This window comes from Drosophila ananassae, chromosome 2L (assembly GCF_017639315.1).
Source record: "Drosophila ananassae strain 14024-0371.13 chromosome 2L, ASM1763931v2, whole genome shotgun sequence".
NCBI lineage: Eukaryota > Metazoa > Arthropoda > Insecta > Diptera > Drosophilidae > Drosophila > Drosophila ananassae.
Window position 1 is genome coordinate 25,622,668 of NC_057927.1, and position 18,319 is coordinate 25,640,986.

The window sequence follows — 18,319 nt, forward strand, 5'->3', positions numbered from 1 at the left end:
ACACAAAATTGTATACCTGAGGATCCACCAGGAGGCAGTACCCCTTTTAAAAAGATATTTATTCGGATCTGTCCACTCGCTGCTTATGTTTGCCAGCTAAGTTAGAACCAATACTAATTAATTGCATACTTGCTAGTACTAGCTGTTACCCCCGCCGCACCGTACCCTTCTAAAAGGCCGGGGGCTTGGGGGTCATGCCTTTGGCTTGCAGCTGTTCCTACTGGTCTTATCTTCGATCTATTTTGATCTGATCTGATCTTATCTGGGTCTGGTCTTCTCTATCCGCAATATGTGTGTATTTGAATAAATTCAATATAGTATGTCTTAAAACAAACATTCATATGTATAATAATATATGTAATGCATTTAAATCCAGCAACAACATTTAGTAATTATTTTCGCTCAAAAGTACATTTATAATGACGGTAGTAATTCTCTGCTATCTGTATAAGTTGAAAAGTTCACCACTCTATCCATTAAAACATTTATATAAATTTCTCTTTATTCTTTTTTTTTTTTTTGATTTTTTCTTTGATGTTTTGTTATTTTTTTTGTGATTTTTTTGCGAAAATGATTTTATATTCAGGTAGATAAAATAGTTCAGTTTTGGAGCAACATTTTGCGCAAGTGGCATTTCAAAAAGGACACCGTGTGTAGGTTTTTTATTTTGACTATGCAAATGTCTTTAGTGTACAAAGGTTTAAATTCGCTTTATGTCTAGTATTATGTGCCTCTTTTGGTTCGCTTGGATTACGCGTTTATAGTGTGTGGTGGGTGATCTGCTAGTTATAGCTTTAGTTTCAACTTCAGTTAGAGTTTTTGTTTCAGGAGCTCAGATAGGAGCACCTGCCAAGGGATTGTCTTGGGGGTACATTCATGGTACATTGAAACATCGATATACAAATACACTGATTACATAAATATATAGAGTGTATATTTAATATTTATGCGTTAAAATTTGTCTAATATTATTCAACTTAAAATTCTTGCCGCTCCGCCTTTGTCTTGATTTTTTGGGGAGTTTATTGAAATTACAGTTTCTTTCTCATAAATATACGTTAATTAATTACCATTTTTTATATATACTTTTTTGTACACCTATAAACAATTATATATGAGTATACGTATGTGCTCTGTATTTCGCAACGCTTAAGTTCACATCGATAATATGGGGGTTTCCCGTCTGAATATTTTGATAAAATTGCATAACTTATGGGTGAGTATTCTCCCTTTTCTAACCAATTTGAATTCCTTTATTTAGTTTATTTGACTTGATGCATGCTTTTGGATGTCTGCCTTTAATTGAAACTCCTCCCGCCGCAAACCATCCTTCGGCAATCTCCTTAGATCTCGTAGTTGCGGAACTTGTTGGCCACGTCGGTGTTCTCGGTGCCCCACTCTGCCTTGCGTCCGCCGTAGTACAGGGCTGCTCCGCCCTCCGAGGCCCGTCGGTGGGCGGGATTGGGCGAGGCTGCGGTCAGGCCTCCGCTGCTGCATCCAGCCCCGGATCCGGATCCGGGTCCTGCAGCTCCGCCGGTCTCCGGCAACATGCGATCCTTGGTCTTGGGGGTTACCCAGTGCATGGACTTTGATTGGATGGAATCGAGAAGGTTGTGAGAGAAGGATAATGGGCTTTAATTAGATTGAATTCCGCGGTTGCAGGCGGAGGCCAAGGCAGCTGCCGCACTTGCATCTGCATTAACCCCCCGTGGCACATGCAAGCACACCGATACACACATAGATCTGGATGAAGAGGCACATTCAAGAGAGGTAAACATTCGGTGGAGTTTTCGGGCACTCAGGAGCGGGCTATTTACATTTCATATTCAAAAGATACAGAGAAATAGGAGCAGATCGATCTAAGCTACACGAATAATGAATGTTGTGAAGGAATAAAAAAGATATATGTTTTTAAAACAAATAATTTAAAAAAAAAAATAATTTTTCTACAGTGTTAGTGGCGTTTAACTTAAAAGACACTTCGAATTTTAAAACAAAAATTATTTAATATTTTTTCAAAAAGAAACATTAAAGCAAGTTTAAAATGTTCCAGTCCCTCATAAATAAATAATAATCTTAAAAACTTTGCCATTAATGTTGCTATATTTTCATTTTGAAGATTCGCTTGAGGTGTCCCAGTTTTAATTGAAAATGCAAATGTGGATATTCGGCGTTCATAATCCCGCATTGAAGCCCACAGACAACAAGACCATGGCAACCACTGATGGATGGGCGACAATTTCCGCTTGGCCCAAAGGCGGAAATTACCATAGAGTCCTTGGAGGAGGGCCTAGATTTTGGGTGGACACTGGGCGGCCGAAGTGAATAAATAATCGCGTTAATTGAGCTACAACAAAAATGAACTTCGGCTTGGCTTACAAAATTCATTAGCTCTGGGCACCAAACAAAAACAAAGGTAAACAACCAAGGCAAGGAAAAAACTAAGCCGCAATAAGGCCAAGTGTTTGCTCAGTGCTGAAAGGACGAAAAAAAAACTGAAAAAATTGGAATTCTTTTGTGCCGGACAATAGAATAGTGTGGGGAGAGAGGGCTAGACAGTGAGTGGAGGTTACGGGGCGACTACTTCTCTGGTTCGCTGAGTTCCTGGCCCATACGCATACCTCTTTATCCACTTTCTCGGCAATCGTGTATCTTCTCACCTGACCGACATGCTCCTTCATGCCCAGCCACTGTTTGTAGCTCATTGAGATGCCGCTGTTGCGCCATTTGTCATAAACGGCCCTCTTCTCGGGGTCACAGAGGGTTTCTTTGGCCTCCTGCAAAAAATTTCAAAGAATTTTTATGAAAAGGTACCTGCGTATAATAATCTGAATTTATTTTTACTTTATTTATTTTAGGTCCTAATACGAAATAGACTTATTTGATACGAATTGAACTTAATTTAATATCTTAAGCTTATTAAGGACTCCCAAAAATGTTTTCTCTCCATTTGAAATCATTTTTATTATCAAATAGAGGAATTTAATTTGTCTAAAAAACATATATAACTTTAGTGACATCTCTAGTGTATAGACAATGGAATTTCCTTTTTAACTTCTCAAAACTAATAACAAATTTGGCAAGCTCTCAAACAAACACAAGAAAATGAATTGCATTTGTTTGCAAACAAACTATCCTATTGAACAGAACGTATAATTTTGCAATGTTCATTTCTTTGAAGGAATTCGAGTTTATGAAGGCATGCATTTGAAAAGTAAAAGAGACTTTAATCTATTTTTTTTCCAAACTGAACATGAAAGACACAGACACACACAGGGAGGCCTCCCTTAAACCCCTCCGCCATGAAAGTCAGGACTGGGATCTGCTCAAGTGCAAAATCAACAGCTGCCCAGGTTTGGGAGAGCCCACAGTTTTTTTCCGGGTTTGCCTTGATTTAGCCTGCATGTTAATCAATTTCATATGCCCCACTATAGCACACTTATTGGCATGCCTTATGGGCAAACACCCACACACAGTGTGGCTGATGGGGGTACACACACACTCATCGGTGGAGGGCCTCCCACATATTTGCACGCTCAAGTGATTTTGATAGCTTTGGCCGGGGCTTGATATATATCTCGACTACTTTTACGACCAGACACACACAACATCACTCTTGTTTTGGTATTCAACACACTCTTCACTGATACACACTTGGATAAAAATTATACAAGTTTTATATTTTTATTGCTATATTTTAAATATAAGTATAAAGTAAGTCTTCATAAAAATTATGGAAAGGGTATAAGAAATTTATTATTATGAGTTTCTTTAATGCGCTTTTATTAGGGCTATACAAAATGATTGAAGTATATATTCTTTTTAAGTATCCTAGATCTTAAATGCCTTTCCCCAAGTGTATGGCCACATGGTGAGACAGATACCCACTTACACACATGCCCAAGTGACGCCCTGAGATTTCATCACTGGGTCGCAGTTTTATTGTTCCGGCTGCTTTTCGGGCCCTGTTTACATGATAATCAATTATTTCACTAGCCACTGATTATGTGGGTCAGCAAACAGGGCTCACACTCTTAGCTGACTGGCAGGATGACTGGCAGGATGGGAGACTGACGAATTGGGAGACTGCCAGGATAACTGCCAGGATAACTGCCAGGATAACCGACCTAGCATGCCCAGCAGGTTATTTGTGTTCAATTAAGGAAATCATTTGGTTGCTTTCTCGAAATATTTTCAGCCTCCTGCCGTGGAGCAATTAACAGTTCGGATGTGGTTCATCTGCACCTGACAAGAATCAAATCGCAATTCCCAATTCCAGACGGACGGTCGTTTATCCTTGTCGGGTTGTTTATCCTTTCACTATTATCCAATAACCCTAGTGGCCCGGGGGAGTTATTTGGGCAACTTGACAACTGCAAATTGTGTTGTAAGTTGTTAGTTGGAAGCCCATGATGAAGTCTCCGATGGCAGGACCCGTCTCATTTGCATACTCCACGGGGCAAAACGGATGCCACGGAATTTCTCTTGGAATTTTCAGCTATGCTTGGCCTTTGAAAAATCTCGACATTTCATTTTGAACGCTTCATGGGCTCACTCCGGTTTTGTTTTATGGCTGCCCATAAAGGTAACATCCGCGGGCTCCTGTTCGTGCTCCAGCTTATTCCGACATATTTACGAGCCCAGAACACACATGCACGTGCAATTTTACGAGCCGTAAATTGTACGGCACACTCCTCCGCCGGACAGCCAGGTCCCGAGTTTTCGGAGAACCATAAGTATGATTACGACTGGGAGGGAGAGTTGCCATGGTCCTGCGTCCGGGATGCTCATGCATATTCAACTACAAGGCCCGTGTGCCTGTCTTCGATTTCAATGTTTGTTATTTTACCGTCTTTAAGGTTCCAAGTATGGGGTCAGAAAAATATATTTACCATAAATCCAAACTGCAGGGAGTCCCAATGAACCAAATTGATGGGTTTAACCCTTTTATAAATTTTTGGGATTTACACAAGCACCTGTTGTTTGAGTTTTCTGGCACATCCATATGGTTTTTAGTTGGAGTTTAGTTTGGTACTATTAGAAAACTATTTATTACTCAATTAGAAGTTTCCGACGCACCTTTAAAACTTGATCAAAGTAAAACCAAAAACTTTTCTTCATATATTTCTTTAGTGGGACCTTTAGTGGGACGACCGCAAAAATTTGTCCTTTGACATCCCTCATATCTCTCCTTTTAATTTTTGCCACACATTAATGAGTTGTCAGACTCTGCCACGCCTTTTTTCACCCCCCCTTTTTTCCGATGGCCGAAACACTTCATACTTTAACACGAAAAATCAATATAGGTTTTCAAAATATATACGAACATTATGTATGAGTAATTTATTTGATCTCATCGGTGCTGGCTTGTTTTTCTTTTGTCGCTCGGAAAATTCAATTTGAGGCCAGGGTGCGTGTGTGTTTTTTGAGCCACTGACTAGTGTGGGTGCGCGTAAGTGGGTTAAGTGCGTTTGTATGGGTGGCACAAGTACATAAGTAGGTGTCTGTGTGCGTGCTGAGGGTAGCCATTGTTTAATGCAGCTTAAAACTTTCCCCAACTGACAGACACGAATCCGAATAGATGCGTTCGGTTGAGCGGTCCCCCAGCTAATTACGGAAACTATCCACAGGGAGAGACTCCAAGGTCCTTACTGACTCGGCGAATTATCGAGATGGAATACGAAAAGTTTTAACTATGATTAAATAGTTTTCGGCGTTCCTTAAAGACACAAAGTTTTCAAAACTCAATTTATTTCTTGAGCCAGACCATTTATATTACATTTTTGCGACACTGCAATGAGTCAGCATTAATTTTGAAAGTAAACCTTAAATCTCTTTGGAGAAAATAAACACAATAAACAGGAATAAAATATGCATATGTAGGTCTCACATTTCAAAGCAATATCCTGCCAATATCCTTAAACAGGCCTCACCTTAAGCTATATAAGTATCAGGTTTAAACATCTTTTAATTTTAAGCTCGCTCCGGCAACTTTCTTCTCGGCAACATATTGCCCCAAAGGCTGTCAAATTTACAATCTCCCCAAACCACCTTGCGATTCTACTTCTGCTCCTGCTCCTGCTCCCATCTGGAAACTTCATTAAATATGTAAAATGTAAAATGGTGAAACGCTTGCCTCTTCGTTATTTCAGGGTGGCGTCCCTTTGGATCTTTTTCGAGTTTCGCATTACTTACCTTTAGCTGCTGGAACTTGGCCTCCGCCTCCTTGTCGCCGCTGTTCTTGTCCGGATGGTATTGGAGGGCCAGAACCTTGTACTCGGCCTGGATCTGCTCGGGCTGTAATGAAATTGGGGGATGCGAACCAATTAGTTGAGCAAATTAAGTGAAATGCGATGATGAATTCTTTTTGCCTCCAATTTGGTAAGTATTTGTTGGCATACATTTTTAAAATGCCCATCCGGGCAAACATATTACCTAATGGCCCACAAATACACACTCAAGTCTCCTGTGGCATGCAGATTTCAGCGAAACGGGGCGAGTGGGAATGCCAAGGAGACCGCAACACAGGTAAAGCCATCTGTCAGTTGCACACGAATCCCCCGCAAGATTGAGACATCAAAAAGGTGAAACCGCCATCTGCCCACAGCTCCAAAATAATACAATAACAAAACATTATAACTTGACTGGGGAAAAACGTTCGTGCGCAGTTGAGAACCACTTAAAGTAATAGAAAAGCTGTCGCTTTCACTTTGGGAAAACTAGCGCGGGGGAAAATGTAAAAACTTTTCGGGTTTTTGAAATACTGTTGCCAAATTAATTCACTCGTCCTTGACTCTAACGAAAGGCTTGACACTTGCCAATCAATTGAAATTAATTAAGCCCAAGTGCCTGTTGGCCAAAAGCAACAAGTTGACAGCCATCAGCCATGATCTGAGGCTTCTTTTGGCGGAGGGACGATGACGGCGAGTGGTGATGCTGCCACTATATAGAGGCGGCTGTTTATTGTCTTGTAAATGGAAATGGCTTTTCGCGCACCATCGGGCGATACACAAAGGACCAAGGGACTCGCCAAAAGCCAGATAGAAAAAGAGCGGGGTGGCTATGACCAGCATGGGTTCCCTTTTTATTTGATTCGTTTTCAAGTCTATTGTTCGGCACTAACAGGGGAAACGTCAAAAAGCAGCTGCCAGGGAGCAAACATATTTAGGTCACCATGCACTGAGATAAAAAACTACACGTCGAAGTCATCTTACAGTTATGGATACGTTTTCTTTGGAAATATGAATAAATGGCTGCACTAAAGAAAGTTTTCAGCTGAATGGGAAAACATTCTCTCGAAAACTCGAAAGCGTTTGTCCAGGGAATAGATGGCATCTGCCCGTGGCCACTTCTGAATTCTACTCTAATGGAAGCATAAAATACATTACATACATACATTGCTTTGAGCTCTCGCCTCACTTGCCCCAAGTGCGGTGTCAACTGCGCTGCAACGGTGCGTATAATTAATTTTAACGCAATTAATATTACTCATACGTCAGGATGTACGACGCTCGGAGCACCCACGCCTAATTAGAAAACGTGGGGAAAACTACTAATTCACCCACCTGACAGACGTAAACAGACACGGATTTCTATAATTAAACAAATGGAGTCTGCTTTTTATATACACCAGTGCGCGTATGTTTTTGTGCTGCTGTTTGTGCTCCTTTTTATGCTCCTGGGTATTTGGCTTTTCGAGAGCTTTTTCCCCCCTTTCAATTATTATTATTCATCACACCCACTGGCATTGCACAACAGAATGGCCCCAATTAAGGAATGCCAAGGAGAGCCAATAAATTCGCACCACAGTCACATCACTAGCAAAACCAATTCCAATTTCCACTTGATTAATTCACCCCCCAGATTGCACCCAATTAAAACGGTTAGAGATCCCTCTGTAAATTAGCCCCGAAAACATTTGAAGTTTGTCCAGCAGCAGTAGTTAGATTCCTCAGATTGGATTGTTTGGCTTGGGTATGCAAATTCGAATTGCGAGAACAATTGCCAACTAATCTGCATGAGAATGGAACGGACTAGCTGGCATTCTCCAGTGGATGTTCTGATTGCAAGTTGAGATAATTGCCGGCCATAGAGATAGTTCGGTGCGAAGCGTGATGCAAACAAGCCTGGGAGGGTCAGAAGCCAAGATACGTGATAAAGGCCAGGCCATAATGCTTAGCCAGCTAAGATTACCAATTCCCTTTGAATTTCCTGCAAATATTTGATTTTGTTTACACGTCAGAACAAAATCGATTCTGATCGAAAGGCGGTCCCAGGATAACTTGGTCCTTTGGCCTGGGGCTCTGCATAATTCAATAGGTTCGCCATTCAGTTCAAAGACCGATGCAATCGACAGCCAACAAAATTTGTGCGTGCCTGTGTGTGGCCTGGTACATTTTCCGGGCCAATAATTTTGATTACGGCAAGATTTTCCCACCTGCCAAGAGAGTAACTGAACCGAAAATGTGACAGACATCCCAGGATGAATGCGAAGTACTCAGAAATCGGAGTCAGACGACGCTGATGGGTAAATGCCATTAAGCTGGCCAGATTGTCTGCCAATCCGAAAGTGTTAATTTCTTGAAATACCCAATAATTGGCTGGCTTAGGCGACGCTCGACGACTTGGTTGGACTTAGGACTCGGTGGATAATGAAAAAGCTGGCAGATTGTAGTCTCTGCTCGAACTGCAGCCCAGATGCAGCGGATCAACGCCAATTCTGCCAATCTACGATGGCTGACTGAGTAATTGAAACTAATTCTCAAAGCAAACATCTCGCCTCAAAGACACACTGAGGAAAACTAAATACACTTGTAGCTAGTGGCAAAAAAAATAATTTGATAAGAAAAGTATGTACGGTTATTAGAATTAGTTTGGTACTTTCAAGGAATAAATTATGATTCATTGGTTCAAAAGATGAAACCAACTTTCACTAAAAGTGTTTGGGTTTTCCCTCAGCGCTAAAGTAGTCACATCAAATATTAGGTTTCGTTTGCTTCGCACGAAGGTTAACCTAAATTATTTGCCCTTAAAAAGTATGAAAATGCTCAATTTTTTTTGGTTACAAGTTTTGGCGCACCCCATCGACACTCTTCCCTTTCGTAAACTTAATTTCATTGGTGAAAATTTTAAAAGCCACCAATTCCATTATGATCCAATTAAATTCGAAGAAAAGTTAAATAAGATTAGCGACCTAGCCAGGCCTGGTTATCAAAGGAAAATTAGGTGAAGTTGGGCGAGAAAGTTACTTACCGATGAGTTCTCATCGCAATGGAGCAAGGCGTAAAAGTCCTCGTTGGGACTGCGCTTGTAATTGATTATGGCATCCACGGCGCTCATTCCGTCAATTTTTAGTTAAATGGGATTAGTTGGGAGCTTATTATTTCTATTTCGAGGTATTACAAAATTAACAATCAGTTGAAAAATGGATTAATAGAGATCATTTTAGAAATAGGATAGAATAGTTTTAATATTTTTCAGTTCTGGTAAAACAAACAGTGTATGTTGGAGAATGTTTATTGATCCACTTTAACTAAAAACACATTTAATGGTTATAAAAAAATAAACCAAATGTCTCTCTAATTTAATCCAAGCTAAGCCCAAATCAAGGCACAATCGCAGGGGATCGCATGACCTTCGACTTGGAACAATTAGCAGCTAAAAATAAGTTAATCACAAATGCACAAACGAAATCGCTGACTAATCAGCTGAAAGATCTGGTTTTGTTTTGGTTTTTGGTTTCGGTTGTTCGGTTTGTTATTGTGCGTCTTACACTTTCACTTGTTGTCTACTTAGCTCTCTGTTCAAAACCGCACTTAGACACTGTGACTTTTGTTTGTTTCTTTCTGTCCGCACAAAAAGATACGAGATCTGAGCCTAGCTTGCACTAGAACAGTCTCTCAATTTTCTCTGTTTTTCCAACTCCCACTCTCTGAATATATATGTACAGATATATGGCTAGCAGCGAAACAAAACGAACCTGTTCAACCCGCGAACCTGGTTTCGATGCTTTTTCTTTGAGCGCGTGTTTGAAAATAACTTTCTGATACGATTTGTTCGTTCCACAATTTACTGCTACAGATTCATTTTACAGATACTCTCAAGCATCGAGCATGTTTGAGTTAGAGGCTCCAATCGAACTGGCTGGGTTTCGTGCGAGCGAAAGGTGTTTATGGGATCTGCTATTTACCTCTCTCTCGACACAACATGTTGCTTATTGTGCAGTTGGACCAGAACGAGAGATCCGAATCCCGTCCCTGTTACGTCATACTTCAAGCAAATATATATGTATATTAGTAAATTTTTAAGACTTTTTAATACTTTTCAGCTTAGAAACAGGCCAAGGGGAAAATATAAGGGACTATAAATATTTTTAAAATTATCGCATCAAATCGATATATTTTATTTTTTGTGTTAATATGTTTAATATATTTTTAGTTTAATAAAAATTCAAAATAATGAACCGTGAAATTCAACCACGGTAAATCAGAAAGCAAATGCAAGTTCTGCATCTGTATCCGTATCTTTGGTACAAGCACACAACCGACTGTTAACAGTTGACAGAAATGTTAAGAATCGAGTTATCGAGAAAAACTTTCATAGTTATCGAGAGAAAACTTTTACCCAAAGAGAAGAGACCTTTCTTGGCACTTTTTTTCAGAGAGGCGTGTGATTCAAACCATGGCTTACTTGGAATTGGCCAAGAACCTGTTGATTTGGAAAACGAAAACCCCACTTAAAGTTTAGAGGATATGACTCAGCTGAAGCGACAATGCTTTGGGGAACTCCCCGATCACTTTTATTAATCAGTTTAATTGTACATATATGCTACTCCGCTTATTAATTGGTATATTTTTTGATATATAGACCCAGCCGAATTAAACATAAAACTTATAACTTTTATGTAGAAAAATTAAGAAATTAAAATGTTCCAATTTTTATTCATAAATAACAAATTACTTTAATTTAATGCAAATTAATTTGTCAATTTTTGTTTTAAAGGTTTTAAAATACAGCTAAATATTCTTGTTGGTTGTTGTCCCCACAATTCCAAAAGTGACTAAAAGCATTCTTGAGCTTTTCAGCATCCATTTGAGCTTTTAGCCATAAAAATGACTTTCGCTATAAATGTGTCTTTCGCCTACCACTTGTTGCTCCCAAGGCAGAACGCTGAAGAGAATTAGTTTATCTTCTTGGTGATATCAAAGTTTGCGAAATTCGTTAAAGGGAAATTAATTCTCCAGCCGGAAAAAGAAAACTCATCAATCTGCGGCCAGCTGCTCTCTGAAACTTTTGCCTTCCGAAAATGAAGTCAAATCGAAACGAACTGAAACAGAGTAGCATTGGTTTTCAAATTAAGGGAGTCAGCCGAGTGTAAAGGGAAAGTTTGCAGGAAACGGAAACGAAATTGAAAACTGTTGCATACTTTGGGGTGAAGTGGTCTCTTCACTCCACAAAATGGAGGCCTAGACCAATGGAGGCCGTACCAAAAATCGTTCCATCGACCAAGAGCAGAACTCTGAAAAGCCGCACTGGTCGAAAAATGATTTCCGTTCATAAATCATCTTAATGGCAAGGCAGGACCCAGCATATGTATGTCTGGCAGGAAAAACAGAACCGAAAACCAAATGAAGACGAAACCGTTTGACCAGCTAACGATGGGGAATCTAGCAAGGGGCGGGGCCATGGGGAAAAACTTGGAAAAGTGCGCCCGTGCGTTTGTCTGTCACGCACACAAAGGGAAAGAGGGAAAACACGGAATTCCGATGGAGGAAATCAAATTTAACGACTAGGCTATATCCTGTAAGACATTTAGTGTAAAAGGCAGTAAAGTTTGGAACAATTTTAATCACTTTCTTTTAGTATTTTATCTCAATTGATAGAAAAATAAATATCTCAAAATATTATTGCATTGTCGGGATGAATGTTTCTTTCAAGCTATCTCCCCCAAAGCCCTTGAAGTTTCTAATTCATTTGCATGCACCACCATTTCAGTCACCTCTTGTTTAATGGAAAAATACCCCCTGGTAAGCACTTTTAAAGGGTAAAAAAACACACACACACGTGTACTGTGTATGTGACGTCAACAAATGGAACTGGAACGAAATGAAACGTTTTAATTAGACAAAAGAGCAAAGCAACTATTTATTTCCATTTCTGCTCCGCCTGCTTACTGCCCACAGCCCGCAGCGAGGCTGCAGATACAGATACCAGCTACTGGTGCGGACACAGATACAGATACAGCTGCGAATGCGTGGGCCAGAACTCACAGAATGCTTAGGAACAATCCCAGTGCAAACCCATTCTGTTAACTCGAAGCCTGCAGCTTGAGATAGCCGCAGCAATTCTAGTTTACCGACCGACCTTTAAACTATGCTCGCATGAAGAAAAAGTTTCAATATGACTTAAAAATAAATATACTTTGATATATTTCCATCTTTGAAAAGTTATAAAAACTCTTAAATATAATAAATAAATTATATCCTTAGTAGATTGTAGAATTTTTTTAAGTAAGTATCCTTTTCTCTTTGTGTATGGCTGTGGTAAGTGCTGGGACCCACTTGAATTCTGATAAACGTACATTTTCCGCAGCATACTTCCGAGGGCAAACATTGGCAGGGGCCGAAGAATTGCTGGAAATATGCTCATTCCGGGAGTCTATGGGTGGAAGGGTAAACAATTCCGATCCGAGATTCTTGGCCAGTGCAGATTTATTCATACCAGCACTCATTCTGGCGCTCAGATTAGAGACATTCCAATGCTCTTGCCAAGTTCCACCTAAAACTATGCCACGGAAAAGCCCTTCTGCTTGCAGTTTCCGTTTTAGTTTCCCCAGAATTGCATTTGCACTCATCCGAGTTGGTCTACGAGAGTGTTTGTGTGTGTGTGTGTTTGCCTTTTCTTCATTTTCCTGCTTCTGCTGCTAACTGCATTTCGCTTGAGTTAAACGGAAAATCGCAAGTCAAACATGTTGAGTGTGGAGTGGGCGTGGGGGTGTTTGTGTGGGTGTCTGCACGGAATCTGAACTTTTCAATGGTCGATTGCCAGTAGATTTTCCGTCTTCGCATTTTGACTAAACCCCATGTCCCCGTCACCGCCACTGCCACCGCCAACAACTCAATTAATGGACGGCAGGCAATGAAAATTCTCCAGAAGTTGACAGAAATCGTTTTTGGGCCTTCCGCTTTTGCATGCCGAGAAACATCGAGGCAGAAACGAAACTTTTCTCCATTTCCGAGAATTATCTTTTTGTTCTACACATGAATCTTGCCATGCGTTTTCCCCCCACCAGTCAGGCCCCTGGTTTTATATTCCCTCTAGGTCAGTGAGAGTCAACGACACTTGGCAAACGACAGCGCATTCAAAGAAAAGTCTCGAATAGAAGAGGCAGATGGCAGGGGTACACGGAAAAAATGAAGAACATGAAGCAAGTTCATTGTTTATCGATCGAAGCTGCTAGGGAAGAATGCAAATCGAGAGGTCTTTATTCCATCAAACAATACATTTGTCGATTAAAAATTATAAAGGAAAAATATTTTGCTTTGTTGACATTTTAATGGCATAATAATTTAATAACTAAGTGTTGATTTATTTAAATGCCAATTAAAATTTCCTTTCAATTTTGAGACCTTTAACTGTAGAAATATTTGTAAGCTTTTTCCTTGTGTATTGAATAGGCAACTTTGGCTTGTTGGCTTATAATAAAAAGTACTTCATTTACTTTGTGCAATTTACAACTGTGAAATAAACAGGGAGCAGCCAAGGCCAAGGAGCCGCTGCCGGAGTGGGGTCGGTGGAGGCCGGAGATCCAGGCTAAAAGGAAGTGCGGTCACGCTCCGCTTGCATATAAGCCACCGTCCCTGCAGCCACTCCCCTGGCACCTCCTTTTAGCCACATCTTTGTATCTCCGACGTCGTCGCTTTGTTTTATTACCCGTTCGCATCCATTCAGCGCAGTTCATCTCTCCCCACTTTATTTCCCTGCCTCGGCTCGCCCTATAATTTATTTATACATGTATTTTATTAAAGATTTCCATGGCGTCGTTCCCTTCAGCTCCACTCGTAGTCGCTGTCGTTATATATTATATGTGTGCTATATTGTATTCGTTATCGCTGTCGTCATCCCAGGCCATCCCAGTCGGTTGTTGACAAAGAAATTACTTATTAATCATATTTGAACGCTGATTTCTCGACGCCAAAAGGATCACGAGCAGCTGTCCTGAGAAATTCATATTCGCACACGCACAGATGGCGCCAAAAATATAGCACTCGACATCGGACAGTACTATTTCATTAGAAGGACAGGGAAATGTTTTTTTCTATAATGTTTAACAAAATAAAACTTGAAATTCGTTTAATAAAAACTGTTTATTAACTGAAGCTATATGTCTTCCCTGCACTATCTTTAGTCAAAGTGTGAGTGGCTTCCCTGTGTACTAGCTTGTGTTATCCTGTGACTTTCAGAGCTGTGGCTTGTCTGTCATCAGTGTGGCTTTCCACATGCAAACACACATTGGCTGGGCCAGGGGAAAATGAAAGAGTACTTGCTCCATTTCGTGGCTCTATTCATTACCCCGTACTCCTTGTTTGCCCCTCGGCTTTTCCACATAATTGCATTTGCTCATCAGAGACACTACCATTGGGTGTATCTATATACGGCATTTGTCCCGCTTCATGTCGCTGCGCTTGCAGAGCCGAAAAGACATTTTCGAAAATTAATTTTAGAATATTTTGTCTTGCGCTTGCTTGGCGCTTTGTTTACACAGCGCTCTGTGGGGGGATACGACGGGACGTTCGAAACACTTGTCTTTCATATATCTTGCAGTCGTGATGCGATACAGGAAGTCCGCACATCGCTGTCAAAACGAAAGCCCCGAATGCCAGCAATTGAAGGCGTTCGCTAATCAAAATCCAAATCTAAATCGGAATAAGCACAAAATCAAATTAGATAGAAGGCAGAAGGTATAACCACTCGAGATGGCTCACTGACAGATGCCCCTGGCCCAAAGGCACCCTGTACGATGAGTGCCGGTGAGGCCCATGGATGCGGATTTGGATGCGATGCACTGCCTCAGCTCATCTGTCGAATGCCGGCAAAAAAAAAAAAGAGAAAAAAATTAAAACTGAAAGACAACGCCAAATGCCGACCGGCCAAATGGCCAGCCAGATCAGCCCAATGTATTCCCACCGATTCAGACACACTGGCTTTCCCAGGGTGCCATGGCATGGATGGGTATATTCATGGAAGCTATTAGTACGTGACAAGTAGAACATGGATGCCAATTAAATCTTTTATTTTTTATTTATCTTTAATATATCGATCAGAACCGCTTCCATTCAAACAAAGCAACTGTTTTAAAAGTACAACTAGTCGTATACGTAATATGTTTGTTAACTGTCTTTTTTACATACATTCTACATATGTAGATAAGAAAAAAATGAAAAATAAATCCAACCAATTTATTATCTGAGCTATGCTTGGATATTCCCCAGTCTATATGCTATTTTAAGCCAACTTCATTCTCTCGTTTCCCATTTTTCTCTTTTTGTGGCCATTGTTTTCGGGATATCACCAAAAATAGCTCCACGCACATGGGAGCACATGGGAGTCGGGTGGCGAGTGGCGAGGGAGTACGGAAACGAGTTTGAAATTTGACGTGCCGCAGACGTCGGGATGCCGTACTAATTGCAATCGCTTGGCCGGACGGAGAAATTGCAACAGGCGGACAATTAGCGAGCAAACTCATTCGCATTCATATTCACATTTGTTCAAAGAAAAATCTTAGAGGCAAATAAAACTGAATATAAAGGAAAAAAAAACAAGCAACAGTTTTGAAACACAGAGATCAACATTTTGAAATACACCGGAAAGAAATAGTTTTAATTTATAATTAATTAAGATTTTTATATATAAAATATTAAATTTTTATTGGCGGAATTTTAATGATTTAAAAATAATAGTTTAGGGCTCTAAAGGATACATATTTTATTAAGTTTAAAAATTTACTTTCACTGTAAGATACGTCAGCAATGGGAGAGAGTGAGCCAAGAGTAGACCATAGATACCCCCTCTGTTTCTCTTTCTCTGCCTCTTGGAGAGAGTGTGGAGAATGGGAGAGATTGTCGGGTGTAGCCATCCCGCTTGTACCAATGCTGCCGCCAATTGGGGCCCCTGCCCGCCATACCCTGCCCGGATATGTAGGCCATCTCTGTCTACTCTCCGGCGGTTCCGGTGGCAGACAGAATATTCTAACTAGAAGCAGCGCTAGAGGCAGAGGCAGCGGAATTAGAAGCAGAATCTAAAACAGAAGCAGAAGAAGACCCGTGATCGTGTAATTCGCCTCGTGTGCGTTCCGTTATTCCGTAATTATTCCGGATTTGTTTGCGAAACATCCTGAAGTGACGCGATTTTAAATGCCATTTCAATTTGTTTCGCTTGACGCGACTTTCTCTTGTTCCGTTGTCCCCATTGTTCCGTTATTCCGTTGGCTTTCTTCCGTTGTTCCCACAGTCCCGTTATTCATTCACCGTTGTTGACGTGCCTTACGTCGCCGCTGAACGGCATATCGCTCTCACAGTTTGAAAATCAAGCACTAGCCGAGAGGATCGCCGAGAACTCTTCTCGAAAGGATCAGTAAGATACACTGCGAGCCAGATACTGATAGCAATCGGAATCGGAAAAGTTATTAAACAGTGATCGTGCCGCGAAATTCCACTTGTTTATATAATAATCAGCGGCTGCCAAGAGCCCAACGGAATATACAAGAAAATTCATTTTTCTGGCTCTGGTCGTTTATTTTTTCAGGCAACAAGCTAGCTAGAAAAAAAAAAATATAAGAAAGAAACCGAGCATTTCTGCGTGTTATGTGTTGTTGTTGTGATCAGAGATCAGTGGATCAGTGAAACGAACCAAGTGAAAGTGAACGCAGAAACCCTCAAAGAAGAGAAAACCACTCAAGTCTCAAGTGAAACCAGGGAAGAAGTCCTCAAATCAGAAACCATGTCGGACATTGAGGATGTTTTTGGTGGCTCCGCCGAGGAGGAGACCAAAACCGATGCCCAGCCGGATGCCGAGAGCAAGAGCAGTGTGGTTACCGAGCAGACCGAGGAAGTGATTCCCGGGGAGACCGAGAAAATGGTCACCGAGACCATTGACGAGGATGGCGACGTGGTGGAGGAGACCACCGAAGTCACCCGCAAGACGGTCAAGCGCACCATGAAAATTACTGAGGTGAGTAACAAAACGATTTTATTTTTATAAAATAATTTTGGGAAATATACCACTAACAGTATCGTGAAAGAGTCTTTAAAAACTTGAAGTGGCCATTCACCCATCGCCAATATTATTTGAGAAAATATTCGATTTTTTGAAAGTATTTCAAGATTTGTTTACACAAAATAGGATAGATATAGACCCCAAAATATTCCACATAAAAGCATAATTTGCAAAGCACATATATACCATTTTTTATATGGTCTTTTTAAAGAAACAAAGTAAATCAAAAATAAGTTCCATTAATTTTTCATCTTTCCAAGTATAGTTCTAACATTATCATTGAAAACGAATATAAAACTTAAGCCAATTATAGAATGATATTCGACGAGAATTCGCCACCCTTGAAACGCCTCTCTTATGAAACACAATAAATCATCATTTGTTGCTTTTGAAGGGATCTTTTCATGCACTGATCTCTCAGCTTGTGAAATTGGCCAAAACATGGCGAACTCTGGCTATATTATTTATACCAAATGCCATTTCTCTATGTGCGTCTTAACAAATTGTTTATACGGTCCCACGAATATTATAAATCTTCCCCAACACACACACCGCGACTGTCGTATCCGCCGACATATAGGCGGTCCTATATATCGCTCTGGTCCGGCCAGGCCACACTTTCTATAGGCGACGTTGCCGAAGAAAAGTCAAAATAAAAATACAAAAAAATGTGCAAAAAACAAATTTTGCAGCTGTTTGATTTCGGCGCAAATTATCACAAAAGATTTCAATTTTTTTGACGATTCGGGCGACTCTGAATAAAAAGCAGAAAATTAAATATTGTTAAGCTGAAATCACTTAAATACTCGATGCGAGTGATGCCAAAAAATCCCAAAATATTTGACAGCCAAAAAATTGCAAAAAAAATTAAATGCAATAAATTCTGTGCCGCTCACAAATGCAACAAAAACAAAGCCTAAAAAACAACACAGCCAAGGCAAAAAAACAAAATTAAGAAGAAAACCGACAAAAAACTTATAAAAAACAAACTGCCAAGGAAAACGTAAAAACGCAAATGTAAAAGAATAACAAAAATAAAAAATGG

General features: G+C 40.4%; 2 protein-coding genes and 1 long non-coding RNA gene across 12 annotated transcripts in view; 1 reads left to right on the forward strand and 2 right to left on the reverse strand.

Annotated features, from left to right (window-relative positions):
• Window positions 1–13: 13 nt before the first annotated feature.
• Window positions 14–10,129, reverse strand: LOC6505966 (J domain-containing protein). Of its 2 annotated transcripts, none has more exons than XM_001964662.4 (5): window positions 9,980–10,129; window positions 9,253–9,385; window positions 6,196–6,297; window positions 2,622–2,777; window positions 14–1,586 (listed from the first exon to the last, which is right to left on the reverse strand). In XM_001964662.4, exons 2-5 carry the CDS (start codon window positions 9,337–9,339, stop codon window positions 1,344–1,346), a joined length of 588 nt encoding a protein of 195 aa, XP_001964698.1. In that variant the 5' UTR covers window positions 9,340–9,385; window positions 9,980–10,129; the 3' UTR covers window positions 14–1,343. The 2 variants fall into 2 exon arrangements, with proteins under 2 accessions (XP_001964698.1, XP_014760863.1); XM_014905377.3 differs by having other exon boundaries at window positions 2,661–2,777; window positions 9,980–10,128.
• Window positions 10,130–13,534: 3,405 nt separating this feature from the next.
• LOC123257029 lies at window positions 13,535–15,738 on the reverse strand. 2 transcript variants are annotated; one of them, XR_006506939.1, is made up of 2 exons: window positions 14,989–15,738; window positions 13,535–14,915 (listed from the first exon to the last, which is right to left on the reverse strand). It is a non-coding gene; the product is annotated as an uncharacterized LOC123257029 (long non-coding RNA). The 2 variants fall into 2 exon arrangements; XR_006506938.1 differs by having other exon boundaries at window positions 14,985–15,738.
• A 717-nt stretch (window positions 15,739–16,455) lies between these two features.
• Window positions 16,456–18,319, forward strand: part of LOC6505561 (tropomodulin) — a 48,720-nt gene continuing 46,856 nt past the window's right edge. For 3 of the 8 annotated variants that reach the window (XM_032449484.2, XM_032449480.2, XM_044714323.1), the window contains exon 1: window positions 16,456–17,229. In XM_032449484.2, the coding sequence (XP_032305375.1) occupies window positions 16,999–17,229 (231 nt within the window). In that variant the 5' untranslated portion in view covers window positions 16,456–16,998. The remainder of the gene's footprint in view (window positions 17,230–18,319) is intronic. The other 5 variants (XM_032449490.2, XM_044714325.1, XM_014905219.3 and 2 more) reach the window with 3 other exon arrangements.

Bases quoted from the DNA above. Each gene is read 5' to 3' on its own strand.
- LOC6505966 (XM_001964662.4), bottom strand. From the start codon at position 9,339: ATGAGCGCCGTGGATGCCATAATCAATTACAAGCGCAGTCCCAACGAG. The intron at 6,298-9,252 runs GTAAGTAACTTT...ATTTCATTACAG, and splicing joins ATTGCGATGAGAACTCATCG to CCCGAGCAGATCCAGGCCGA. The intron at 1,587-2,621 runs GTATGCGTATGG...ATCCAATCAAAG, and splicing joins CCGAGAAAGTGGATAAAGAG to TCCATGCACTGGGTAACCCC.